This window comes from Pezoporus flaviventris, unplaced genomic scaffold (genome assembly GCF_033815535.1).
Source record: "Pezoporus flaviventris isolate CSIRO_AGI_PZ_B2104156 unplaced genomic scaffold, CSIRO_AGI_Pfla_v1 ptg000031l, whole genome shotgun sequence".
Lineage (NCBI taxonomy): Eukaryota > Metazoa > Chordata > Aves > Psittaciformes > Psittacidae > Pezoporus > Pezoporus flaviventris.
Genome location: NW_026892579.1, coordinates 39,641,435 through 39,667,477, shown reverse-complemented (window position 1 = coordinate 39,667,477; position 26,043 = coordinate 39,641,435). Strand labels below are relative to the sequence as shown.

The window sequence follows — 26,043 nt, the reverse complement described above, 5'->3', positions numbered from 1 at the left end:
TGGCACTTCATCATCATCATCTGTGCATTAGCTGTGTGTCCAGTGACTTAGGCCTGGTTTTGGTTTTAGACATTTTTAGAATTTTTTAAATCCATGTATATGTCCATATAAACATTGGGTAAACTTTATGAGTTAACAGACTGAAGTTGCATATAGTGTGCATAAATACAGTTAAAGTAGTAGGCCATGTCAGTATCTACATGAGGCTAGTGTTGAGCCCTCTGGTTCTATCAGGCATCTGCTGAAGGCTATTGGGCTCTGCTCTCAGAGTACTAACCTTCCTGCTTCCTAAAGTGAAGTTTAGAATCTGTTGGTTACACTCTAAGTGGAAAGTAAAGGGCTTCTTTTACTCTGTTGCAAAACCAACCCTTACAGGATATTCTGCTGCAGGCTGTGAATACAAAGCTCGACTTCAGATATATGACTGAAAAACAAGTTAGAGCCACTTTCGGAGGAAACTTTATATTCAGAGTGACTCGGTTCAGCACCTTATTCCAGGTGAACGTCTTGGCAGAAGAGACATCTGTACAGTCCTCCTTCCTTTTGTTCTCTAAGGGAGAAATGCCCCAAGCTGTATTTTAATTTAGGTTTCACTACACTGTCATATGAACAGATAGCTGTGATCCATGCTCTAGTCGGATTAGGCTTCCAAACTGTGACAATGTAATCTGAAACAAAGAGAAACAGGGTGCCCAAAGACCAGTAATCAGCATAGTGCAACACTACATATTGAAGGTGCAACAATCTTTTGTCACAATAAGTTAAGGAGTATTTGCCTATGCATATTTTGCCTTTCTATGTGTTTGAGCTCTCTTTACATTTTTTTTCTTTGTACCTTCTTTTGTCCAGTGGTGTTGACTATTCCTGTGAAGACTCTTCTGACATGTCTTACTGTGACAAAGGTGTCAAAATGATACAATAGTAATTAGGTAGTGATTCTTAAGTCCCAGACCTCAGATGTGTTCTAGATCAGTTAGAGAACATTCAAAATGTGTTGAAAGAAAAATCGTGTAAGATGGGTAAATATAGCATTATTCAAAGACGTTGTACTAAGTTATTCAATTCAAGAATTTAAAATATGGAAATTGTTTCTTTCCTGCCTTGGTTACAGATTGAAGGGAATAGTTTTACCTCAATGCAGAAGTAGTTATGCCTCCAACCACCCATACGTTAAGGTGAGATAACACCCCTCAAAGTGGATAGCTACAGTAATCCCAAATTTGCCTTTCCTGGTTCAGATTATAATGCATTGTCAGTGAATTTCATTTTTATTATTCCAAAATATATATTTTTTAAAAAGTGTTATTTTTCAACAGATCCATAAACTAAGTGTTGGTGAATGGTAAAATTAAAATACCACTGTTAGTTACACTGTGATTGTGATATTTTAATAATTACTTATTTCTAATTTGTCTCAGCAGTGCTGCAGAAGCAGCATGCTATTATGTTTTAAAGGTGTTTTTAACTTGCCTATGTTTTTTTTCTAATTTGTGTCTTTAAATCTGATTAAACTGTAGTTTAAAAAAAAAGCAACTTGTTTTTCTGATTTCTTTGGTGTCTGTCTTTAATGAATGCTAAAGAACATAAGTATTTTTTAATGTGGTTTCCCCTTTTAGGTTATTAAACATTATGATGCATGCATTTACATGCACGTTATTTGGAGTGTTCTATTTTAAAATTGCTTTTTTAATTTGTTTTTTAGAGCTTATATATAAATATATATATCTAATTATTTTCCAGTAGAGCTGGTAAAAAGAATTTCACAGCTGTTCTCTTGTTACTTGGGAAAGTTACTTACTCAACTTTAAACCCTCCATCTCCAAGCATATTACCTCACGGGCACTACTTCTGAATATGACAACTTGGGTGTTTTTAGCTTGAGAGATGGAAACTGCATAACTAACAAGTCAAAATCAGCCTTTTGAATAAGCTGGTGCCTTAATTGGTGGTTCCAAAGAAACAAGACTAAATGCATGCCATGCACGTGCATTTTCTTGCTTTTGGAAACTTTACTAGGACTCCACCGTGATGGTTTCTGTTGGCTGGTGACATTATGTTAAGGCAGATGGAGACTGCTTCACCTACAGGTTCTTTACAATGTGTGTTTAAATTGTTACAGAAAAGAAGGGATATTATATGTCACTACTAAACAAGGGCTGTTTCCATCACTTCCTGTCTCATACTGAATAATTTTTTCTCTTCTTTTGATCTGGTATTAATTCAGCTTCAGTACACACCTTGTAAAGCCAATGTAAGTTTGTGAAGGCATCCTTATGAAGATCTGTTTCTGCAAGCACAGAGGAATGGATGAAAAGCATCTTTAAGAACTAAACATTTCTTTCTGCATTTAATGAAAAAATAATTTGAACAGATTAAGGTAAAACACAGCTTTCTGCTACTCCTTCAGGATTATAAAATGTTGGTGAATGTGATTATTCTTATGATGGAAATTTTTATCTCTGCTCTTCAGGTATTAAACAGAAAGAGTCCTGATTAAGAATATCCCAGAGCCAGCAGATATTTTCTTGTGCCTATAATTAACTAAATTCCATCCAAGTAACTTCCTGATAACATGCAGGATATTTCTGTTATGGAATACAAAAATAGTTCTAGGGGAATAGGTCTTTAGCTTTCTTACTAAGTTAGAGTTGGAGATCTGTGCCCTCAGAAAGCTCTGCCAGTACATCTTAGAGATATTCCTGGGATGGTCATGTAGAGTAGCAAAAAAGTAAATACTTTCCTAAATACTTTCCAAAGTAAATAAGCTATGACAGCAGAAGGACTCTCCACATTTTCATTCTGGTTATTCTGCTGTCATAAAAACAACATTTAAATACAAATCAAACATGAGATAAAAACCCAAAACAACACACTCCTGTATTACACATGCTTAAAGCAGTATTTTCCTAGGGATTTCCTGATGGGATACCTAAATGACTTGACTGGTGAATAATAACTCTTTTCATGAGGGAGAATTCCATGCCAGCTTCCCTTTTGTTTGAAATTGGTTGTCTATGTGTCAAATTTTCCTGGTTTGCCCTCCATTTCCTGCTTTACCATTTCGGTTTTCACACAGTAACATGGCTGCCCATGTACTCTACCCCATAACAGCCTCTTCCCATATTAATGCTTTCATCTGATGGTAAAAATAGGAATGTTACATGGCCATGATTTTGATCAATTTAAGCTGAGAAAATTGGAGGAAGGAAAGAAAATGCTTTAATTATTACAGTAATTATAATCAGAATAATAAAATTATTAATAATTCAAGCACAGCAATATTTTTTAATTTCTATCGGGTAATGTTGAAATCTGAAATAGCAGGGCAATTACGTGCCTGAGACGAGCTTTGTTACTGTGGCAGCTAAACTTTTTAGCTGTTTAAAAACTAAAACATTAAAAATTATGCATCGATTATGAGGGAGAATAAATGAAAAGGTTAAGAATTACTTGAAAAAATGTTCTTAATGGGGGTTTTGTGGGGGTTTTGTTTGTTTTTTGTTTAGGGCATTTGGGTTGGGTTTGGTTTTGTTTTGGGGTGTTTTTTTTTTGAATCTTGCTCAATTTTATCCAGGAGTTTTGGGCCTCCAGAGGTCCCTTCCAACCTCAACCATTCCGGGATTCCGTGAAATCCTGCAGGAGGTGGAAAAGCTGAGAAGAGGAAAAAAAAAAAAAATGGCTTGGAAGAAAATGTTTTATTTTGCCAGCTTATATACTCTACTGCAGCATTTTACAAACAATAACAGTTATTACCTTTTTAAAAAGCATTATAAAAATAATGTATTTCTATATAGACTCACAGCTAAATGTGATAAATTGTATTATATGACAGAAGTTTTTGCGGACAACTGATAAGTGATTATTTATATGCCTTATCATAAAACAGAAAAAGTATTTGATGAGAAGTGGACTGTTTTGTGTGAAATCCTAACTCTTAGATTCGTTTTGACCTTTCAGTGGGACCGTGTTTCATTCTCTGTGTGAAATAATCACTAGTGGGAAAGTGTTGTTCCTAATGTGGGTGTAGGGTAAGAGTAGAAGAGCAAAAGGGTGTCATGAGTTGGAATGTTCCATAGCAAAAGGGGAACAAAGTGAAGACCTGTACAGAAGACTGTGCCTCCTCTGCCTCGTGTTCCTGGTGTGTGCGCTTATCCTTGGTACAGTGGAGGGAAGGAGCAACTGTCTCTCTGCCTTGATAAGTTTGTAGCTGTAGGATTAGAACACAGCTAACACCTGGTGGGTGGCAATGCTGTGGTACTGGCATATGGATTTGGGCATTGAGGAGCTCCTAAAGTGAGAGGTTAACATACATTTTAGTATGAACTCTGGGGAAAAAAAAAAGTAATATTTTGAAAATAATAAGAGGCTAGCATAAGCAGTCTTATCAGACTGTAGTTTCTGATGTACATGAGGTTACACAGATGCTTGAAATGTTGGGACCTCTCAGCACAGTGAGCACTTCAGTGCAGCAACTGCAAGGATTCATTCATCTTCTGTTTGTTCAGGTTGCACTTCTGTTGTGTAAATAGGAATGTGCTTTTTTGTCCTTGATTTCTCCCAGATTTTTGGCTTAATCGGTGTTTTGGTGCCAGATCAAAGTGGATCTAGATTTTGATTTTCATAGCTTGCTCTTTTGCCTTGTGTTAACAACTTCTGTGCATGTAAGGAAGTCGTTTATCTGAGTGCAAGAATTTCTTAAGGCAATAGGAGAAATCATGGTTTAGAAAGTCAGCAAAGGGACTTACAGCACACTTTCTGTTTGTGAGTATTTTGGGAAACACTGTCAGATGCTTCTTTAAGAAGCTAACAGTTATGGCTTTTTAGAGAGATGGAAGATTGCGGTATTGTAAACATTTTAAATCCATGCTTTGACCCTTGGAACTGATAACTTTAGAAATAAGCAGGAGTATGGGGGCTGTGCTCCCTTCCCTTAATGGTTTGCTGCCATCCCAGGTTTATGCTAGGTTCTGCGATCTCCACGGGAGATATTATTGTTGTAGCCGTTAGAGGACATCTCTCTTCCAATTGTCTATATGAGTTAAAGATGGATCCGTTATCATGGATTTGGACGTGACCTTTTGCAGTCACTGGGTGAATTTTAACATCACAAAGTATGCAGTGAAGAATCGCAGAACACGCTGGAGATGGCATCAGAAGGCTGCCGCCACACCCGCCCCTGGGCTGTGAGGTGAATTGCAAAATGCCCGCGAAGCTGTTCAGGCATTTGGGCCATGGGGGCGGTCGGGGAGAAGCTGGTGCATCTCAAGGTTTGTGGGGTGCTGAGGTGCCGTATTTCCCACCCCTCCATGTTTACCAAGGGCAGTCCTCACCTTCAGTTTGCAACCAACGTTTTCTTTAGCGTTTCCCCAGCTTTTCTTTCAGAGAGCAGCCCAGGGGTGACCGCTAAGGCACCGTGTTTCAGGTACGCTCCTGGCGGTGCAGGCTCTCTTTAGCCAGCGCCTCCTCCCGCCCTCACCGCTGTCGGGCGGTGGGACGCGGCAGAGCCCGGTGACTCACAGCCGCAGGGCTCCCGGGCAGGGTTTTCTTGGGTGCCGTTATTAGCCGGTTACACACGGTCATTAGCGCTGCAGCCCTGCGGCCTCGGACTGCTCAACGCGAGGCTCCCGCAGCCTCCGGGCTGATCCCCGGCCACGGCGCTGACAGGACTCTGGCAGCTGCCACCACCTCCCGTCCTCCCTCAGGGTGGTGCCGCCCCCCAGCACACGTGACCCGGCGAAGTGGGGAGGAGGGCAGAGGGAGGTAAGATGGCTGCCGCCGCCTGGGGGAAGTGAGGAGCTGTGGGCGCCGCTGCCTCCTGCTCAGTCTCCGGCTGATCGCGGGGAGCCGCCCGCAGGGGCCGAGTCCCTTCGACTGTGGGGTGAGTAGCGAGAGGAAGACGGGGAGCGCGGACAGCGCGGGCCGGGGGCGGAAGGACAGGGGAAGGGCACAGGGGAGGGGGCGCTCCCCGCTGCCAAACAAAGGCCGCCGCGGGCCCCTCCTCACGGCCGCACCCGGCGCCCCCTCTCAGCGCGGGGGGCTCCCTGAGGAGGGGGTTAACGGTAGCGGGGCGCTGGCGGGCCTGGCCCCCTCCTGCCACGGGAGCAGCGGCGGTGCCCGGGCCGCTCCGGCCGGGCCAGCTTATGGCGCTCCGGTGGCGGGGTGTGAGACAGCGAACGGGGCCCTCTTTTGTAGGTGCCTTAGACGGTTTACCTGAGATAAAACGGCCCGTGAGGTGCCGCTGGCACGGCCGGCCATCGCTGTCAGTACCGTCCCCGGAGGTGGGGGAGCCTCTTGTACCTCCTTTTGTTAACTTGTTCCTCTCCTTTTGTTAACTCGGAAAGGTAAATACGAGCAAGACCCATCAGGAAGGTTTGGCATTTAATTCCCAAGGTAAAGAATCACGGAATAGTTGAGATAGGGAGTGACCTCCCGAGGTCATCTGGTCCAGCCCGCCTGCTTAAGCAGCGCTACCAAGAGCAGGTCGTCCAAGACTGCCAAGATGGCTTTTGTGTATCTGCAAGGATGGAGACTGCACAATTTCCCTGGGCAGCCTGTGCCAGTGCTGGATCCCCCTCACAGTGAAAAAGTGTTTCCTGAAGTTCAAACAACATCTTCTGTATTTTGTTTTGTTACCATTGTCTTTGGTTCTGCAACTGGGTACCATTGAGAAAGTTGAGAGGCAAAATCTCTGTAAAGGTAGGGCTTTGCCACTTCTCATATATGCCTAAAAATTGGATGGGAAAAAGTGTTTTCCCATATTCAACTTTTTACAAAGGAATGGTGGGGGGAATAATAGACTAATATGTCTTGTGTTTGAATCATGGGATTAATTACCTCCCCTTCTCCCCCCCCCCCCCCCTTCAAAAAGTAAGGAAATGGAAAGTTTAAATGGAAGTTTATGTATCATATCAGAATGTGTAAAAAACCCACGTATTTGTGCATTGGGTAGGCATTTATTCTTTGTTCTGCAGTGGTGGTTATTTAAAATAACTTGGTTGCTTTGAAACTCAAATCTGTGTGAAACTTTGTGCAACCACAGTTTATGAAATGTGGCCATATGCATTTGAAAATCTTTTTAACAGGAATATCTCCATCACATAACTTTTTCCTTAGCTGAAAATACTCTCACAGTTGGATTTTTTTCCATAGAACATGTCCGTGACTTAACAAATCCATGATTTTACAATGGAAAACCTGTTGGCTTTATGAGATGATGTGGAATTCCTTGTGTTTGTATGGGTTTTATATGGGTTTTGTCAGAATTGATTTATATTGGTTGGAATAATTTTTTAAAGAATTTAATATTGGTACCTATGTCTGTTTATTTTCTTGAACTGTTTAAAACCTGAAATAGTGTTTTGTAAGAGTAAGCATTTTGTACAGGAATTGAATTTTCTCTCAGAATTCAACTGTTCTTAGCAATGCCCTTTGTATTGCTAATTTAAATTGTTTTATTTAAATTCTGTCTTAAAGGTAGACTAGTTTCTCTGATGAGGTTTAAATCCCATTGTCAGATACTTCACAAACCCTTTCTTTTAACTGATCTTTTAAACCAGGATAGAACATAGCTGTATCTGAGAGTTGCTATCAGATGACAACGATGATTTGTTATTTAAATATGTATTTGTGTCTTTCCAGTCTTTTGGATATAATCCCTAGTCTTCATTATTTTATTTACAAAAAAAAACAAACCCTCCCCAAATAAACAATTAGAAATCCAGAACTACAGTATTTGGAAGTGGCCATTGTCTTGAGTGCATAAGGTGGAAAAGAATGACTTGTGTATCTTCATTTTCCTGTATTTTCTACTGTGTACTCCACTAATGGTTCCAACCATAGGTCCTCCTTTTTTTGCAAACATTTTTTAGTTCTGGAGGCTATGGTCATCTCTGTCTTTAATTATTTATTTGTGTCTTTTTATATTTTCCAATTTCCAGTAATTTCCAATGCAAAGTTACAAAAGTATAATTTGTTACAATGTTTCTCATCTGGATAACAAATGTGGCTAAAAGTAGAATCAATGTTCCCGAATAAATAAGGAGAAGCTGAAAATCAGCATAAGGTCATTAGTCATAATGGAATTCAGGCCCTGGAGAAGTGATGTGGGTGTAGGCTGCTTGTGGAAACTTGAAGTTTTAATTTTTTTCTGCCTCTGAATCGTAGAATGGTTTGGTTTGAAAAGGACCATAAGACCATCTAGTTCCAACTCCCCTGTCGTGGGCAGGGACATCTCACCCTAGACCATCTTGCCCAAGGTCTGTCCAGCCTGGTCTTGAACACTGCCAGGGATGGAGCATTTACTACTTCTTTGAGCAACCTGTTCCAATGCCAGAAATCAGTATTTTAGAGACTCATCTCAACTGTTTTGAAAATTTATTCTTTGAACAGAATCCTGCTTGACTTGGTCCCTATAGAAAGAACAATTAAAAATATTTACAGCTTCATGTGGTGCCTAACTTGTGATGTCTTTATGAAAGTATGTCCGCTTAGCAAATGATTACAGTAAAGTGTCATAAAGGATGGGTAATGCTTGTATTGGCAAGATTTTTTGCAGTGTGAGTGAAGGTGATGTTCCAACATGTTTTTCATTTTTAAATGCCATCCTAAAGTATAAAAGTGTAAGAATATGAAACTGATTCATGTTAGTGTTTTATAATATAGTTTTTATGTTCAATTCTTCTGCATTCTATGGGGTTGGTTTTTTTTTTAATTCTGATTTGGAAAGATTACATTTCCAGTTCCTAAGGGCATGTTTCCATATCTGATTTGTACATGCTCAGATTTCAGCAGCACTGTAATTATTTCCTTTTACAGTTAACTGAAGGGAAGTTGGGAATGTTGGGAAGGTAGTAGCTTTTATGTCTGGAAATAGAAATATGTTGAATAGAAGGTGGCAGTTTTTTCTTATCTGATGATAAAAAGTGTGGATTTCATGTCAGTCACTAATACCTATAGAAAATGAAACAAGAAAAGAAAGTCTTCTCAATAATGCTAGTGTTTGACCAGTTTTGATATTTATTTATAAATGATCACAGCTCATTTAAAAAAATACTGGACAGGGCTATGAAAAAGATGGTGAATTGCGAAAACGGTGAGCAGTAATTAAAAACTGGTACAAGATTCTGAGAGTACAGATCTGCAGATTTGAGTTATCAGGACCTCTGCAAGTCAGTATTGGTGCAGTTGAGAGAAACTACGTTTTTGTAAATCAGCAAATTTTTCAGTCTTTCCAAAACAGTGATAACGTGTGCTTAAGCTCAGGATGTGAGAGCCTTACACAAATAGGTTAATCCTTGTGCAAGTATTGCCTTCACCTGAGCATTTGTGCTTTAAAAATGTCTTTTTGTAGTTCTTAGTGTGGTATTAGTCTTATAAAATACCAAAATTTGCTGCCTGAGGGCATTGTGAGATTTCTGAGCTTTAAAGTTTGGAGTGTGAATGGAGCTGGTTCATGGGCTAGGAATCAGCTTGCTTTGGCTGGAGAAAAAAACAGCAGCATTATTCCTTAGTGGAAAAGGGATCAGTTTCCAAATGGGCTCCTGGTTTTAATTGTAAGTTTTGTTACAGGTTGTGAAAATACCTCTGCTGTGTCAAAGCACAAAGTTAATTGAGCAAGTTAAGGACTCTATGTATTGGATACTCTTGAATGGGATTGGTTTTGCACTAGATTCATAAAATTGGGCAGAGGTTAGGTTCTCATCCTTTATTTTGGTAAAGGGTAAGCAATGGAGTTGTTTTTTTGTGTGTTTTTGTTTGGTGGTAGTTGTTCTAGGGTGTCTATTTTGAATATATATCTCTCAGGAGTTTTTTCTGTTGGACGGGCCAGAATAGTTACTAATCTAGCTAGAGAACGTAGCTCAAAGTCTTTTTTAAAAGCCTTTATGATAATTTAAAAGAAATCTTAAGCATTGGAAGAAATCACACCTTAGTGTCCAGCACCCATATGGACTTGGAGTGCAGTGATTAGTTTTCATAACATAACATGGATCTTATTTAATAAAAAAGAGGACTGTGGCTATGCTCAGTTTATATTGGCTTACTGTTGTGAGAATACCATGAACAAACTTTAGCCTGATTTTAGGCATGTGAAGGGGGCCTACAAGGATGCCAGAGAAGAACTCTTCATTAGGGACTGTAATGATAGGACAAGGAGTAATGGGTTTAAACTTGAATAGGGGAGGTTCAGGTTAGATAAAAGGAAGAAGTTCTTTACTGTGAAGGTGGCGAGGTACTGGAATGGGTTGCCCAGGAAAGTGGTAAATGCTCCATCCCTGGCAGTGTTCAAGGCCAGGTTGGACAGAGCCATGGGCTATTTGGTCTAGGGTGAGGCATCCCTGCCCATGGCAGGGCGGTTGGAACTAAATGATCTTAAGGTCCTTTCCTACCCAAACCATTCTGTGATTCTTGGGGAGGAATAATAAGTAAAGCTTCCAAACAACATGAACCTTTATTTTTTTTCACAGGGTGGTTGGCTTGTTTTTTAGTTTATGGGGCAGGGGGGGTACCTTGTTTTTTCTCTCGCCCTGGTTTATGTAAGGATGAGAAGAATACTAATGCATCGATTAGTTTGGTGAATTGAGGTTGCATTTTAAATGAATATTTATTTTAGTGACTCCCTAAACAGCTTTTCCTAAAGCCTTCCAGTGATGTTAATTTTTTTGATGTTTTTAAGAAGCTAGCCTGAAAAATGGCAAATGAAAGCATGAGGATATAAAATTTAAAAATTATTATATTTGATTTTGTTTTGCTTGTATTTGTAAAGTAAGACTTTAATTTGAAGAAGGGGCTATTATGTGACAGTGAAGCATAAGGGATAAGAAATAATTTGCTTATAGGTGGTTCACCCCTACAAAGCTTTTATAATTTTTAAAAAGTAATATTATTGAGCTTGTAAATGCAGCTCTAGATGTGTTTTTTTAGCATCAGGTATTTTGCTTTTAGTCAAAGGTTTAAGTTGCCTCTAAGGATTCAGATCTCCATTAAGGCAGAAGTTTGTGCTGTCTTAACTGGGAGTTCAAGCAGTAAGTTCTGAGGCAGGGTACTTATCTACAATGCAGCAGGGCTGCCTTTTCCTCTTTAATATAGGACAGTAGGGAACATCAAGGGAAAAATCGTACTTTGAGGAAACAACACTGAATACTTTTTTCCTTTTCACACTAGCTAAGAATTAATTCACACTAGCTAAGAATTAATTGCTAGCAACCATAGAGTATTAACTCAGTGAGACACTCTTCATGTTTTGCAGATGTTTTTTAATATGGTTTCAAATTTAGTATATGGTATGGAAAATATCAAGAGAATTTAAGGTACAGCTACAGGAGAGAAGCTGGAACACTTCACAGGGAAATCAGAAAATGTCTGTGGTATCAGTGGAGCTTGTGGCAAAGTCAGTTTTATTATTTTGTATCAAACTGTGTACAAAATGATGGAATGCAGGTGCCTACATGTGAATAAAGACCAGTAACGAGTGGTGTCCCTCAGGGATCGATGTTGGGACTGGTCTTGTTTAACATCTTTGTCACTGACAGGGACAGTAGGATTGAATGTGCCCTCAGCAAATTTGCTGATGACACCAAGCTGTGTGGAGGGAAGGAATGCCATCCAGAGGGACCTTGACACACTTATGAGGTGGGCTGATGCCAACCTTATGAAGTTTAACCATGACAAGGTCCTACACCTGGGTTGGAGCAATCCCAGGCACAGCTACAGGTTGGGCAGAGAAGAGATTCAGAGCAGCCCTGCAGAGAAGGACTTGGGAATGCTGGTCAATGAGAAAATGAACATGAGCTGGCAGTGTGCCCTTGCAGCCCAGAAAGCCAACCGTATCCTGGGCTGCATCAAAAGGAGCGTGACCAGCAGGTCAAAGGAGGTGATCCTGCCCCTTTACTCTGCTCTTGTGAGACCTCACCTGGAGTATTGTGTGCAGTTGTGATGTCCTCAACATAAAAAGGACATGGAACTGTTGGAACAAGTCCAGAGAAGTGCCACAAGGATGATCAGGGGACTGGAGCACCTCCTGTATGAAGACAGGCTGAGAAAGTTGGGGCTGTTCTGCCTGGAGAAGGCTGCATGGAGACCTCCTAGCAGCCTTCCAGTATCAGAAGGGGGCCTATAGGGATGCTGGAGAGGGACTCTTCATTAGAGACTGTAGTGACAGGACAAGGGATAATGGGTTAAAACTTAAACAGGGGAAGTTTAGATTGGATATAAGGAGGAAATTCTTTCCTGTTAGGGTGGTGAGGCACTGGAGTGGGTTGCCCAGGGAGGTTGTGAATGCTCCATCCCTGGCAGTGTTGAAGGCCAGGTTGGACGAGGCCTTGGGTGATATGATTTAGCATGAGGTGTCCCTGCCCACGGTAGGGGGGTTGGAACTAGATGATCTTAAGGTCCTTTCCAACCCTAACGATTCTATGATTCTATGATTTTAGGGGTCCAAGAATATGTGAGACATCTGCATAGGGCTGTAAGATACTGGTGCAGGCCATGATAGAGGCAGACTATTTTGGACTGGCAGATGGGTGCCAGGCAAGATGCTGACTTTTCTGGTATTTTTGTATCTGAAATGGCAGTAGGATACTGTATGTGGGCATTTGAGTCACTACAATCATTGCTTGCTTTCAGCCTTTCTTTTTTGGTATGGTTTAGTTGGTTGTTTTTTGAGTTTTCAACCTCTCAATTAGCTCTTTCTCCTACTGAAAAAATAAAGACAATTATATGACACCACTGTAGTATTGCTCACCCTGCTTTGTGTGATTGTACTTTAACTGCATGGTGAATGCGACAGACCTTTTGTGTTTAGTGTATTTATAACTTTTTTGTAGGAGAGACTGGCTATTTGTGTAGTGCCCAGTATAGTCCCCAGTATAATTGTTGCTGGGCTTTGTATGGCAGATCCACTTTTTTGTTTTAGGTTTGAGTTTTAAATAATGTCTGAATGATAAGATTTGATTTGTGTATTTTTACATGGTGTGTGGACATTTGGAATATGAAAAGTTCAGATGCCTAAGTCCTCTTTGGAATTTGTCCCTTAAACTACAACCTGGATTTTAAGCCCAAATTTAACAGTAGGAGTCATGATTACTCCTTCTCTTCTCCTCTCTTGTTTTTCTGCTTGCAGATCTAAAATGTATGTAGATTATAGTTTCTTTTGTCACTAGACATTCATGTGTGCCTGAAGTTATATGTGTACCCAGAGCTGCTGGCATCTTAACTGACCTGGGCGTGTTGGCTTCTTTGCTGGCACATCTATGAACCAGACATTTTTATATGTGGGTCAGTCTGATGGCTGTGATGCTATAGAAGTGTTCAAGGCCAGGCTGGACGTGGCTTAGAGCAACCTGGTCCAGTGGAAGGTGTCCCTGCTCATGGGGGGGTGGTGGTGGGTGGAAGTAGATGATCTTTAAGGTCTCTTCCAGCCCAAGCCATTTTATGATTCTCTGACAAGTGAGGTCAGGTGGTGTCTAACATACCCTGACAATAGTGTCTTTGTGTCAATATACTTATTTGCTAAAGCAGAAAGGGTGGTGGAGCTAGGTTGTTTGTTTTAAATACCTAAATCTGTAAGTAACTTCTTTGTGCTAAGCATAGTGAGCTTCCTGCTCACTTCTTGTCTGTTTTGGGTTAATGTACCACTTCAGTTGGGAGCGCGCAAAAATTCACTGGCTGCTTTTATGTGAGAATAAAGGTTAGAGCATTTGCCTGGAAAAGCCACTGGTCTTTGGCTTCTTCCTGGTAAAGATTAGCCTATCCAGTGGGCTTTAGCTAACACTAAACTGGGTATTTTCATCTGCTGTTACATTGCTGTCACACAAGAAAAAGCCAGAGACAGAGCAATCATGTCATCCACTGGTGAGGAGAAAAGTGGTAGGGGGTAGATGTAGTCCTGTGTTTAGCCACGCAACTTGGTCTTCATCCAGTGAAACCTAATTCAGGTGCAGTTCATAATTCAGCTGCTGGAGCCCTATGTGTAAAATTTGGTGCAACAATACTTCTGATTCTCTGAATTTACTAGCCCACAGCTTTTTAAGAAGTCTTAAGTGGTTCTCAGTGGTCTGCCTTAAGCAAGAAAAAACTTTCCTGTCTTACATATTAGAGGTTAAAATTATAAAACAAGTCAACAGAAGCTATGTTAATTTTGACTGACAAGCTAACACTGTGCCATCACATGTAGGCATGTCTGGGCAAAGTTGGTGATAACTGATTTAATAAATGGTGTTTCTCGGAGTTCCATATGGCTGCAATGTAGGTATTTCACTGTATTTCATAATGCTGAATAGTGTCAATGTTCTGCATATGTGCAGAAAGGGTAAGGGTTGTATTGTAAATAACCAGCATATATATATAAAGTACGTAACATACACAGATATTCCTAAGTTATATATGCAGAAAAAATATGCAAATGAAAGACTGCTGTGCATTCCTTCAAAATGCTTATTTAGATAAGATCTAAAGTTAGAATAATTTCTGTAATTTTGTAAGGACTAGAAGGATTCAACAATTTACTTTTCACTGAAATGTACTACATTTCAGTGCACATGTCTCCAGAGTATTCTGTTAAGGAGAATGACAGGTGTTCCTACCCAGCCAATAATGTATGGGCATGTACAGTTCATGTTTCCTAATGTCAGAGTTAACTCACAGCCTTTACTTACGAATTTTTTTTTTTCTCCTTTCCTAAATACAGATAAGCTTTGTTACAGGAGTGTTTTAAATACTGCTTGAAGATGGCAAGTCTGATGAGTCAGAGCCTGTTGACCTATGTAGAAGAAGGAAATGTCCCTGCTCTGAAAGCGCTTCTTGAGAAGTGCAGGGATGTGGATGAGAGAAATGAGGTAAGACCATTTTTTGAACAGGGGGGTTTCATATTGCAGCTTTCGTTTACAAAATGAATTTGTGAGATCACACTGGTCACTTAATATACAAATTCCAGTTTTACCTTCAAATGATTGCTAACCTTTGCGTAGACTGAACACCTTGTTCAGTCTCTGTCAGCACCTCAGCATCTTTCATTGTATTGTTTTTCTGAGTTGTCTTCTGAGCTGGAAAATGTGGCTTCATCCTTACTTTGTAAGTGGAGATTACACCTGTATTTCTGTAGCTAGAAATTGTTTTTTAGTTCACAGATCTAGCTGCATGTACTTTATTGCTCTGCCTTTTTTGGGGTGAAACCTGCAGTGACTACAGCTCTTTCCCCACATCCTGGTTTCCAGGCAAGATAAGTTATTATACAGTCCAAATAGGAGCATATATTGCAATTCATTCCAGGCAGGTGCTCATCTGAATGAAAAGATATCTATCCAAAAAGTAAGTCTGGATGTAATCAGAAGGATTAAATGACTTTACCAGGATTGCACAGGAAGTCTTGATAGACAGTAGGGAACTTAAATGTGAATTATTCGGAATCCTCAGGTAGTGGAGTAATTGTTGGCTTGTGCTTTGTCATCTGATTTAGTATGTTTTGGGCATATCACCACCAGCAATTTAAGCAGATAAGCTGTGGATTCATTTATACTGCACTAAAGATTCCTGAGAGGAATCTTAGGAGGTTTGATTCATGCAAATGTCTGTTGCTAGTGACTGTTTACATTGTTCTGCACAACATTTAAAGTTCAGGTTATCTTGATGCATTATTAAGTCTTTGTGTATTTACAAGTAAGCTTAGGTGATTTCAGCATTTTATCTTCTGTAGTAGATTTTCTGGTTTGTAAGTGTCTGGGCTTTTCTTTCATCTGGATGTAGAGCTTGTATCATTAATTTTTACTATAGTTCTGTTTTCCTAAATAATGTTGGAGAACTGGACCCTTGTCAATTTATGTGGTGTATTCAGAAAATCAGATTTATAGAAGAACTCAGGATAGAAAAGACCTCTGGAGGTCACTGGATTCAGTCTCCTCCTAATTGCAGGACTAGCTTCATTGGTACATCAGGTTGCTCAGGGATTTAACAAGCAAAATTTGAAAGTTCTCAAAAGGATGGAGAACCTGCAGCCTCTCTGGGCAGTACTCCAGTGCTTAGCTTCTCTTTGTTTAAAAACATGTTCCTTATGTTTTATTGGAATACCTTGCTGCATCTTGTGACTGCTGCTTCTTGTTTTCCTGTATATCTCTGAGAATAATCTGTCTTCTAAGATTCTTCTTCTTTCCAAGTAATCTGAGACTGATATTGATGCCCCTTACTATTTTGCTTTCCAGACTGAACAAATCCAGGTCTCAGTTTCTGCTTGCATATCTTGTGCTCCAGTCTCTCAACCATGTCATCTGAGTGATCCTGTTGCTAGAGTCTGCAGATACCTCTCTTGTTGGGAGTCTATTGGAACACCTAAATGGTGGATTCAGCCTCACCAGTGTTGAGTAGAGGGTTAGCTCTGCTGTTGCTAAGGCAGCCTGAGATTTGATTTGCCTTTGCTGCTGCAGGGGCTCACTCTAGCTCATGGCCCTGTTGTCCACTGGGACCCCAGGCCTGTTTCTGCAGTGTGACTCCTCAGACAGGCAGTTCCTAGCCAGTACTGCTGCGTGGGATCAGTCTGGTCCAGTCTCTGCATTTGCCTTTGTTGAACTGCAGGAGGGTTGTCAGCCCAGTTCCTCAGCACATTGAACTTCATCTGAATGCATCCCTGCTCTCTGGCCTATCAACTGCTCACCATAGCTTGGGGGAGCTGTAAACTTCTGTAGAGCACTGTCTGTCTCATGGTTCTGGGTGTTTTTGAAGTTGCTACAATGTTAGCCCCAAATCAAGCTGTCCCAACTGGGCACCAGTTACTGTCAACAGTTGACCATTAACCATTGAGTCTGACAGTGCAGGTAGAGTTTTTACTCACCTTGTAGTGTGTGGAAGACTGGTTTTCCAATTAATCTCTTTTTTTTAAAGTAAGTCTTGGAAAATGCATGTTCTGTTGCATTACTTTTTTAAACCTGCATAGGATAGAAAGAATATTTTTTTGAAAGAAATATTTTGGAAAGAATGATGCAAAGAAAAGAATGATGTGTACTACTCGAAACCAGAATGCATTATGCAGATGTGAAATCAATGTAGATAATTTAGCCTTACTGTAGTTATTAGATTTAGTGTCACTTTCATTGTCAGCACATTCATTTCATGCTGTGTACATGCATATGCTGAGGTGTTTATAATGGGAGGATTTTCAGTTTCGGAGCAGACACATGAACCTCACCAGCTGGCAAGCAGTCTGTCTGAAAAGAAGAATAGTCTGTTCCCTCTGCTGGTAATTCCTCTTGATTGACAACATGGCCAAAATCAGCCAGATAGACTGTGTTGACTTCATCAACAGTTTCACTGCCTTCACCTTCTTTTCTAAATTTTTCTTCTCTTACTGATGGGACTGAGTGCACTCCTGGGTTTCAGTAACTGCCTTTTTTGCAGAGATCATTTCCCTGATACCTTTTTTTTTTTTTCAGTCTTCTGATACATTGCATTGGAGACATGTATGGTTTGCATCAGTTTGAAACCTGGGTTAGGAACAGACTGTTGGTACATTTTAATGATAGGAGTATTGTTCAAGTACTAGCTCTTCATTGGAATTCAGTGGCATTGAGTGCAATTCTGTTTCCAGTTTAGACCTGCCAAAATGTCTTCTTGGCTAAAAACAAAATACCAAACCAGGAATACCAGTGGAGTAGGTCTAAAAAGATTGCTGGCACTCAAGCCAAGGTTTGCTAGTGCCAGGACCTCCCAGGCTGCAGTGACTTGTCCAATGGTAGGATCACCCACATTGTAACCAACTCTTTATATCTTGACTATGATCAGTTGCCAGAAAAACTGGGATGTTCCGGTCAGTTTGTGTATGGATGGTTTGGTTGGATTAAGACCAACAATTACCGTTAAGTGGAGGATGTCTCAGTCTTTCTGCCTTTGTCCTGTGTCTTCTTTCCCCTGTGCATATTCTTATACCAGATACATTGATTACCAAACAACTGATTATAGATGCTTGCCTTGTGTGATCCACTTTGATGCTAACAGCTTCCAGTTTCCTTTGATGTGCCTTTCTTTCTGCTCTTCTGCTTTTGATACTGAAGTACCTTCTGCATCTTCCCTTCTGAATCTGTTTTCTCACAGATTGCAAGAGAGAGCTAATCTGTAAGATAACGCCACTGAATGGCTTCCTTAAAAAGATACAGGTCTGACCCTTTGTAATTTGGTATTCCAATGCTCAGGCTTAGCTGTGATGTAGAGATACACAGTATTTGATGTGCTTGTGAGAAATATGAGCATTTAGTTGTGGAGTGTCTAGACGCTTTTGAGAATTAATGTGGATGTCACAAGCATAGTAATTATCTTTTGTTTCTGTGTTGGTGAAATCTTCATGATTGGTTAAAACATTGAATCTGTATTTGAGCATCTTCTAGCAAAAAGGAAAGGATGTTTTCAGTACCCCTATAGAAAAGTTTTACCTTTGTCTTAAGAATACCAGAGACAGTCTACAACTGTGTGATACTTCTGGGGGGGGGGGGGGGGATCATTTTCCCATTCACAACCTCCTCTTGCCCAGAGATATTTTTGTTTGGTTTGTGTTACCCACCTGTGGAAGACAGTCACAGTGATAACAATAATAGCTGTTCAGAAGGAGGTAAGAAGAATGCTCATGCTAAAATAGGGATTTTTGTGTATATTTCTAAAGCAGTGCTCAGAAGGAACCTCTGGAGATTATCTAGTCCTGTGTTCTGAGGCAAGTTGCTTGGAGCCAGCTGGAATTGGCTGGGTCCAGCAAAGGGCAGTCCTAGCCTCTCTTCACAGAGACCTGGTGCAGCTACCCCAGTACTGAAACCTGGCCACATACACAGTACATTGGGCCAGAGGGGAACCTTCTTGTACTCCAGCCTGTCAGGGTCCCTCTTGATGGTAGCACAAGCATATGGTGCATCAGCCATTCCTCCCAGCTGTGTTTTGGCTGCAAAGGTGCTGAGGATGCACTCTGTCCCACTGACCAGGCCCTTAAAGGGCTTGAACAGGACGCCAGTATTGACTCCTGTAGTACTGGGCTACTGACTGGCCTCCAGCAGGACATTGTGCCACTGGTCACAGCCTTCTGAGCCTTGCAGTTCAGCCAGGTTTAGTCCACGTCATCGTCCATTTATCTAGTCTGTACTTCATTAGTTGTCTTTGTGGATGCTGGGGGAGAGAGTTTGTAAATCTTTGCTGGAGATGGGATAAACAGTGTCTCAGCTCTTGGTCCACCAAGCCAATGATGTCATCACAGAAGGCAGCCAGATTGGTCAGGCATTATTTTCCAAATCACTTGACATGTATCTTCCCAGAATACTAACTTGCATATAAAGAACTTGTTTTAAAGAGCAAAAGTTACAACTCATCTCTTTTCCAAAGAGAGCTGTTCCCTGTTTTTGTTTTGTTTTTTTTTTTTTAAATGACCAGACCTAAGTACTGCTATACTTTAGGAGCTAAAAGCAAAGGTATCATTTTGAATGCACAGCAGTTGTATCTCAAAGGTTGCTGGCACAGAAATAGGCTGATGGAAGGATGTGAGATTCTAACGGACTTTTAAAACATCATTGAAAGCAAACAAAACAGCTTTTCTATCTTTCATCTTCCCTGAGATGAAACTGGCTGTTAAGAATCTGTGTTACATAGGACAGGAATTATGTTTGTATTTGGTACACTGTCAGATAAAAGTGTTGTGTATAATTTGACTATTTTTTCTAAGACTTCAGCAAGAAACCTTACTGTTACTCTGAACCAGTGTGTATGTTTTAATGGCCATTGCGGTTCCTAGGCTAGATTGATTGATTTATTCATTTCTAAACAACATGATGGAGCTGTTTCAAGATGTAAAGGTGTAACAGGCTGTAGTAAAAATGTCTTCAGTGGGAAAATCATTCGGAAAGACAGTTATTTAACAGTGCAACTTTTTTCCAGCTAGTCATTTTAAATGTCTGAAACTTGTGTGGGTGTTTGGTTTGGCTTTTTTTTTATCTTTTATGTGACAGCCTTTAATATCACAGTCTCTGTTCTTTACTGCATATTTACTGCATGGGTTGAAAAGCAGCCCTCCTCACTGGTTCTTGCTGGCAGTTAAAAACCAGAAACAACAAAGGTCTGTAGTTTTTTGCATTTTGTTGGTGGTGTGTATGGATAGAATCATAGAGTAGTTAGGGTTGGAAAGGACCTTAAGATCATCTAGTTCCAATCCCCCTGCCATGGGCAGGGACACGCCATACTAAGCCTTGCCACCCAAGGCTTTGTCCAGCCTGGCCTTGAACGCCGCCAGGGATGAAGCATTCACAGCCTCCCTGGGCAACCCATTCCAGTGCCTCACCACCCTTACAGAAAAGAATTTCCTCCTTATATCCAATCTAAACATCCCCTGTTTAAGTTTTAACCTGTTACCCCTTGTCCTGTCCCTATAGTCCCTAATGAAGAGTCCCTCTCCAGCATCCCTGAAGGCCCCCTTCAGATACTGGAAGGCTGCTATGAGGTCTCCACGCAGCCTTCTCTTCTCCAGGCTGAACAGCCCCAACTTTCTCAGCCTGTCTTCATACGGGAGGTGCTCCAGGCCCTGATCATCCTCCTGGCCCTCCTCTGGACTTGTTCCAACAGTTCCATGTCCTTTTATGTTGAGGACACCAGAACTGCACACAATACTCCAGGTGAGGTCTCACAAGAGCAGAGTAGAGGGGCAGGATCACCTCCTTCGATCTGCTGGTCACGCTCCTTTTGATGCTGCCCAGGATACGGTTGGCTTTCTGGGCTGCGAGCACACACTGAAGCCAGCTCATGTTCATTTTCTCATTGACCAGAACTCCCAAGTCCTTCTCTGCAGGGCTGCTCTGAATCTCTTCTCTGCCCAACCTGTAGCTGTGCCTGGGATTGCTCCGACCCAGGTGTAGGGCCTTGCACTTGTCATGGTTAAACCTCATGAGGTTGGCATCAGCCCACCTTGCAAGCATGTCAAGGTCCCTCTGGATGGCATTCCTTCCCTCCAGGGTATCAACTGAACCACACAGCTTGGTGTCATCGGCAAACTTGCTGAGGGCGCACTCAATCCCACTGTCCATGTCAGCGACAAAGATGTTGAACAAGACCGGTCCCAACACCGATCCCTGAGGGACACCACTTGTTACTGGTCCCCAGCCAGACATTGAGCCATTGACCACAACTCTTTGTGTGCGGCTGTTTAGCCAGTTCTTTATCCACCGAGTGGTCCACCTATCAAATTGATGTCTCTCCAATGTAGAGACAAGGATGTAGTGTGGGACAGTGTCGAACTCTTTGCACAAGTCCAGGTAGATGACATCAACTGCTCTACCCCTGTCCATCAGTTCCGTAGCCCAGCGTAGAAGGCCACCAGATCGGTCAGGCAGGATGCATCATTTGCATCTCTTCCCAGTGCATCACTTTTTCTATCATTTTGGTTTCAGAATGGCCAGACCCCACTCATGTTGGCTGCTGAGCAAGGCAATTTAGAAATTGTCCAGGAGCTTCTCAAGAAGGGAGCTAATTGCAACTTGGAAGATGCAGTAAGTATGAGTGTTTTATGTGATGGTGCCTAACAGCAGAGGAAGAAGAAATTTCAAGAAGCACACAAAGAGAAGGAGCTTAGTTTAGTGTTAAGGGGAGGGAAAAAAAAAAAAAGATGGAAAATGATGATGTATAAGAGAAATTTTATTCAAAATTGCTTGGCTGTATATTTCTCTGGTTTGATTCCTCATAAAGAATCAGGATATTTAAGACACTTTAAATGTCTGAGGGTCTCTGCTGAATGTGAATTCTGTTGTTGTTTCTTTTGGGAAATTAGTACTAGAGAGCTATAGTTAGATATAGGGTTAAGGTTAAGATTGGCAGTAGTTGATGTAAAAATATAGGCAGAATAGAGAAATACAGCATCACAGCTGAGGTTCAAGTGAATTTTCTCATCTTGGTGATGTTGTAGTATGTTGGGATTTATTTTTTTTTTCCCCTCTTGGTTTTGCTGTTTTTCAATAAATACTAAGGAAGAATTTAGGTTAAATGATTATTTCAGCTGAAAGCCAGAACAGTTGCAGAGAAGGATTCCAAATTTATGAATTGTCTTCCTGTTGTTGAAGAAGATATTGACTCTAGATGAAAGATGCCCAGAAAGGGTGAATAGAACAGAGCTGTTGTTAAAAAGTTGTCAAAGGTCTGGATGTTTCAGTGAAGAATGAGAGATAGGAAAAGGATGTTGCTTGGTTTATTTTTTCTTCTACACTTAGTTCAATTGTAGCAGTGTGGACATCCAGGAAAACCTGTAATTAAACAAAACAAATGAAAATACCCCCAACACAAACCGACAAAAGAAACCAAAAATGCAGTCAGACAAAAAAGTCTCTCTTTTTTTCAGACATTTTATTGCATTTACTGTAGATGTTATGGTTCCTATACTTACAGGAAGAACTTTTGATTTATCTATATGTACATAGCACATAAAGCAGTAGTTCACTGCTGGTGAACATGGTGAACATAGTTTGAGCAGTGAATGGATGGTAAATGTAATGCAAGAGGAAGCATATCTCCTGAAGTCAGAAAGCTAAGAAGCTGTGCTCCAAATTCCCTGCATATTAGCCCCTTGGGTGATGTTACCCACTGTATGTGGAGACAGACCACCACCATTTTTTGTGGTCTTGTTTGCCATCTCTTCCTGACCCAGCAGTTCTTAGTGTTTTGACCTCATTCTCTGTAGGTGTTGCTTCCTCCATAAAATTATGTTCACCTGCAGTGAACTGAAGATTGGGAAGTGGTGGGTGGGAAAGGGGGTAATTGGAAGGGAGATTTGGAGTAGCTGTTAGGTTGTATTTTCATGTATTTAACTGGCAGGTAACCTATGAGTTTATTACTTTTTTTTTTTTTCCTCCTAAAGGACAGCTTTTTAAAGGGTTTGTGGATTTGCTGTTGTGGGTTAAACAGTAATTGTATTGAAATAATTGAATATCACTAAAAAACGTATTTTTCTTTTTCTAGGATAACTGGACAGCTCTCATTTCAGCAGCTAAAGAAGGACATACAGCTATTGTAGCAGAACTACTGGATCATAATGTCAGCTTGGAGCATCGAGATTTGGTATGTGTTGTCCTAGTGTAAAAATTAAAGTTTTTAGTAAGAACAGTGATTTTGAGAATTGTTAATTTTCAGTTCTGTAAATTAAATCAAAGCTCTTGTATTCTTAAGTTGTGTACTCAGTGCTGTTAAAATGGAAAAGAATATATATTTAAATATTGTTTCTACAGCTTTAAAATAGTTGCTTTAGTGTTAATGGAGGCAACTTGTTTTCTAGGGATGCTTTGTTCTTCTTAATTTGCTTTGGAAAAAAACTAATCTGAACAAGAGTTTGATTTTTGTCTCTGTTTTGGGGGAGGGTAGGCGGGTTGGTTTGTTGATGTTTTTATTTGGTAGTGTGACTTTTCTTAATATTTTTGGTAAAATAAATGTTACATTTTCCCAGAAGATACCTGTCCATATTTGCTTTTTTTTCTGAACAAACCATGATTATCCATAGAGCAGTCTGTGTTCTCAACATTCTTGAATTTGTTTTAATTCATCTTGCTGAATTTTTGGTATGGGAAAGTAGGTGGTAGTAAGGTCTACCTAAAGAATTACAGAAATTGCTTATGTGATTAGAAAGTTAGATGCCTCTCGAAAGTCGTAGACTTGTCTTCATTGACCAAAGAGGAAATTAGGCACTGCAAAGACTAATATTTGGCTTAAGAGTATGGAAAACTACAAGGGGAGAGTACAAGTGCTTATTTTAATGGAAGTTCCACTCTGAAGGCTGAGGCATCTTGACATATCCTGCTAATCTACAATTTCGTAAGAGTAACGTTAAGCACGTTTACATGGCTGGTGGTTGATTTCTAGGCTTCTGTCAATCAAAGAGGGATTTTTTTAGCTCTCCAAAAGTGTATTACGAAGAAAGAAATAAAAAGTGTGCTTACATCTATCAGGAGCATATTTTAAAAATGTTATTTTAAAATTTATTTTGGTTACCTGACCTGTCACAAGCCTTAAGTAGTGAGTCCTTGTTGTTGGCTACTTTACAAACTTAAATGCATACACCAGTGCAGTTTGAAATTAGTTGCTCTTATTACTCCCTTAAGAGGACACATGATTTTTTTCTTCATGAAAAAGAACCAAATCATTACATAACTGCTTTCTGAGGGCCAGCTGTCTGTTACATGAATCCAAAGGAAACCCTCCATGTTAATTGTTTTGGATTCTAGTTTTCTTTTGTTTGTTTTTTTTTTTAAGGTAGTGCTTATTTTCTTTGTTCGTTTATCCACTTGTGTGCACTTTAAGTCTGAATTGAGTGTTTACAGCAAATTCAGGAGCATTCAGGACATGATATTCTCCCAAGTTTTGCAACAGCAGGAAATCAGTACTTTCATATGTGTGCTTACTATTTATCCTACATAAGTAGGATTACAAGGTTGTGTAGCTAGTCCTTACTTGTTTTGGACTTGCAAAATATCTTAGGACAAATAAAAAAAGGAAGTAAAACTCACCAATTAGGTTTCTAAAGAGTATTTTTCAGTTTTTACATTTCTTTGAATTGTGTTTGCCAGGGAGGATGGACTGCCCTGATGTGGGCATCGTATAAAGGCCGTACCGAAGTAGCTAAACTGCTGCTTGAGAAAGGAGCAAATCCAAACATCACAGGAATGGTAAGTTTTAGTCTTAAATACAGCCTCATCCAACTATTTAATGTTCTGAATTGCACATTCATCTTATTATCTTGCTTAAACATTTTGCATTTTTTTGCAATAGAACATTAATCACTATTTATAAAGGGCTTGCTTTAGTATCCTGCATGACAGCCGCTTTTTTTTCTTAATTTTAATTTTTTTTTTTAATTAAAACAGATGACTGTAGAGCTCATAATAAGATTAAAATTAGCAGGAGAGGAAATAATAGAAAAATAGTGTATCTAATGCTACTTGAATCAGAATTTTCATTTTTCTGCATTTATGGAGGTTAATAGAGTAACTAATATGCACAACTTGGAAACAATATTTTGTTTTAATTATTCATAATAGTTATCAAGTGGCCTTATAAATATTTACCATACACATGAAAAAGAATTAAAACCCTATGATTTTGAGATTTATTTTATAAGAATTTTCTGTAAAGTATGAGCATGTTTAAACTTCAATGAGCAATTTGTTTATACTGTCAGCTCTGTAGTATTTGAGGCTACAGTGAACAGTTAACAAAGAATGCTAGTGACTTACTTTTATGATTGTTGATTTCATCTGGTTTGCATGTGCAGTTTTTGCATGTGTCACATGATGGATCTGCAGTCCTGATTGCTTGGAATGTTGCATAGCATTCTGTTACTGATTCTTACGTTACAATTGTTTATATTAACAGGTGGATGTGAATTCTTAAACCTTGTTTAAGGCGTTATAAACCAAAATTGATTCCAAAGAGGAGACATTTTCCTAAGTATCATCTCAACAATGTACTCAGCAGCAATTATTGAAATGTAGTTAAATTTATTTCTGTATATTCCTTCTTCTATGAGTTTATTGTCTCTTGAAGCATTGTGGTCGATATTATTAATGAAAAATAATTAAGGCTAATTTTATTTCATGTGGGGTCTTTTGGTTTTGTTTTTAATTCTAAGCAATACAGCGTTTATCCAATTATTTGGGCAGCAGGACGGGGCCACTCAGAAATAGTACATCTCTTACTGCAACATGGAGCTAAAGTGAACTGCTCTGACAAAGTAAGTTATATTTGTATCATATTTGATTTCATTAATGCTTAATATACTCCTTGTAAAAGTACATTTTATTAAAAACCTAAAAATCTATGAGGTTTCGACTGGAAAAACATCCGCTGTTATATTTTGCCTATGAGATTAGTATTAGTGTGCTAGAGTAAGTCACTATACTTGCAAGAAGTTTTTCCATAGTATGCTGAAGGTGTTGTGAACATTTCTTGCAGTGGAACATACTTGTTTTCTAAGCTGTTGGAAATCTTGCTGTCCAAGGTTGCATAGAAAAATAATTCTTATGGCTATCATTTACAAAGAAAAAGTCAAAATGGCTTTTCAAATGC

General features: G+C 39.9%; 1 protein-coding gene across 5 annotated transcripts in view; it reads left to right on the top strand.

Moving 5' to 3' along the window:
* Positions 1-5,716: 5,716 nt before the first annotated feature.
* KIDINS220 (kinase D interacting substrate 220) overlaps positions 5,717-26,043 on the top strand; it is an 80,868-nt gene continuing 60,541 nt past the window's right edge. For all 5 annotated transcript variants that reach the window (XM_061460774.1, XM_061460773.1, XM_061460772.1 and 2 more), the window contains exons 1-6: positions 5,717-5,878; positions 14,684-14,831; positions 21,390-21,488; positions 22,948-23,046; positions 24,546-24,644; positions 25,607-25,708. In XM_061460774.1, the coding sequence (XP_061316758.1) occupies positions 14,724-14,831; positions 21,390-21,488; positions 22,948-23,046; positions 24,546-24,644; positions 25,607-25,708 (507 nt within the window). In that variant the 5' untranslated portion in view covers positions 5,717-5,878; positions 14,684-14,723. The remainder of the gene's footprint in view (positions 5,879-14,683; positions 14,832-21,389; positions 21,489-22,947; positions 23,047-24,545; positions 24,645-25,606; positions 25,709-26,043) is intronic.